Source organism: Limulus polyphemus, unplaced genomic scaffold, assembly GCF_000517525.1.
Source record: "Limulus polyphemus unplaced genomic scaffold, Limulus_polyphemus-2.1.2 Scaffold36, whole genome shotgun sequence".
NCBI classification, from domain to species: Eukaryota; Metazoa; Arthropoda; class Merostomata; order Xiphosura; family Limulidae; genus Limulus; species Limulus polyphemus.
In genome coordinates, this window is record NW_013665646.1 from 1,448,708 (window position 1) to 1,450,188 (window position 1,481).

The window sequence follows — 1,481 nt, forward strand, 5'->3', positions numbered from 1 at the left end:
GGAAATTTATGTTCCAGAATCTTAATATTGTAATAATGTAATATTTTATCGAGTGATATTCATGCATTCTAAGGTGTTGAAATTGGTCTTAGTTATGTTGTTATTCACATGTAGAAATGCCACTCTTTAGCATCTACAAAAACGTTTCCCAAACAGAATATTTTAGAATTCAAGAAACACTTCTGTCGGTTTTTAATATTCTTTATGGTTTAGAGTACTTTAACAAAAACTTAGCTGGCTCACCCAGTCAACTTGACCTTATTTCTTTATTTGTTCTGGAGAGGTTACGGTTTAACTTTTGTTGTTACTTCCTGGTTGAAACTTCTTGCATTTACAAAAATTCTGTCTAACAACTAGCTTAACTTGACCATTTAAACACATATATATATATTTTTATAGAAAAAAAAAAGTCTTCGGAGAAGTTACACCATGCTTCGCTATCTGAAATACCCTCTTCATTATCCAATCACATTCTACGACTGGATGATGTCAAAAAGTGGTATGTTATAGTGATCTGTTTTTATAATTTGTTAACTCCAAATGCCTTGTTTAGTTTCAAACTATCATACAAAGAGGTTATTATAATTAGAGCATCATTGTCTATTTTTTAAAGAAAGAAACGTGTGGATTACGTAAGTTAATGTTGAGTTCTGTATTTAACATATTTAGCTAAACTCTTCAAATAGTCTTTTTTTATCTGAATGATATGTTGATTTGGGTTTGAAATATTTGCCAGAAAAAGCAATATTTTGTTACAAAAATGTGTAAATTGTCTTTTCCATAATTATCTGTTTTGAGTTGTTTTTATTTTGTCTTTATACTGTTATTGACAACATTAGTTTTGATTTGGATGTAAAATTTACTCCAATTTGCTGAGGTTTCTTTTATCAGTTGTTATATGTATTTTTCCTGCCTATAACATTCTAGAATTTTAGGTTTAAGGTCTTATATTACTATAAAACGTTATTTAAGGTATTGTTATTTAATTTTAAATCGAAGTATTGTTGTTTTTCTATCTGTAATGATATACTTCAATAAATCTAGGTTACTCTAAAGGAACTACAAACATATTCAAGCATTTGGAGCTAAATTAAGAGAGATCTTACTGATAAATCAGTAAAACTTGTTTAAGTAATGGAATGAGAGATTTAAGCGGTAGACAACAATTATACTGAAGATGTACACGCGCGCGCTTGTTTATATATATATATTGTCCAGATTCAGTATTACTACGAGTAAAGTAGTAACCCTTTGAATTAAACACCGTGTAGTAAATATCAGTGAGATACTGTATGATACTTTGAAAAACGTTCTTTTAAAATTATTCAGTAGTAAGATATATATATTTTTAATAACAATAATGATAAATTATTGTGGCGTTAATCAATATACGCTAATTGAAGTAAATGTCAGCTCGTTAACGCCAGCTTCATTTTTATGTACATAAATTACTGAAATGGATGAAAAGATTATTTTGACGT

The 1,481-nt window shown here is 28.4% G+C and overlaps 1 protein-coding gene across 1 annotated transcript in view; it reads left to right on the top strand.

Moving 5' to 3' along the window:
* LOC106461096 (elongation of very long chain fatty acids protein AAEL008004-like) overlaps window positions 1–1,481 on the top strand; it is a 39,429-nt gene that overhangs the window by 2,892 nt on the left and 35,056 nt on the right. The window contains exon 2 of the mRNA XM_013920887.2: window positions 400–499. Within this exon, the coding sequence (XP_013776341.1) occupies window positions 430–499 (70 nt within the window). The 5' untranslated portion in view covers window positions 400–429. The remainder of the gene's footprint in view (window positions 1–399; window positions 500–1,481) is intronic.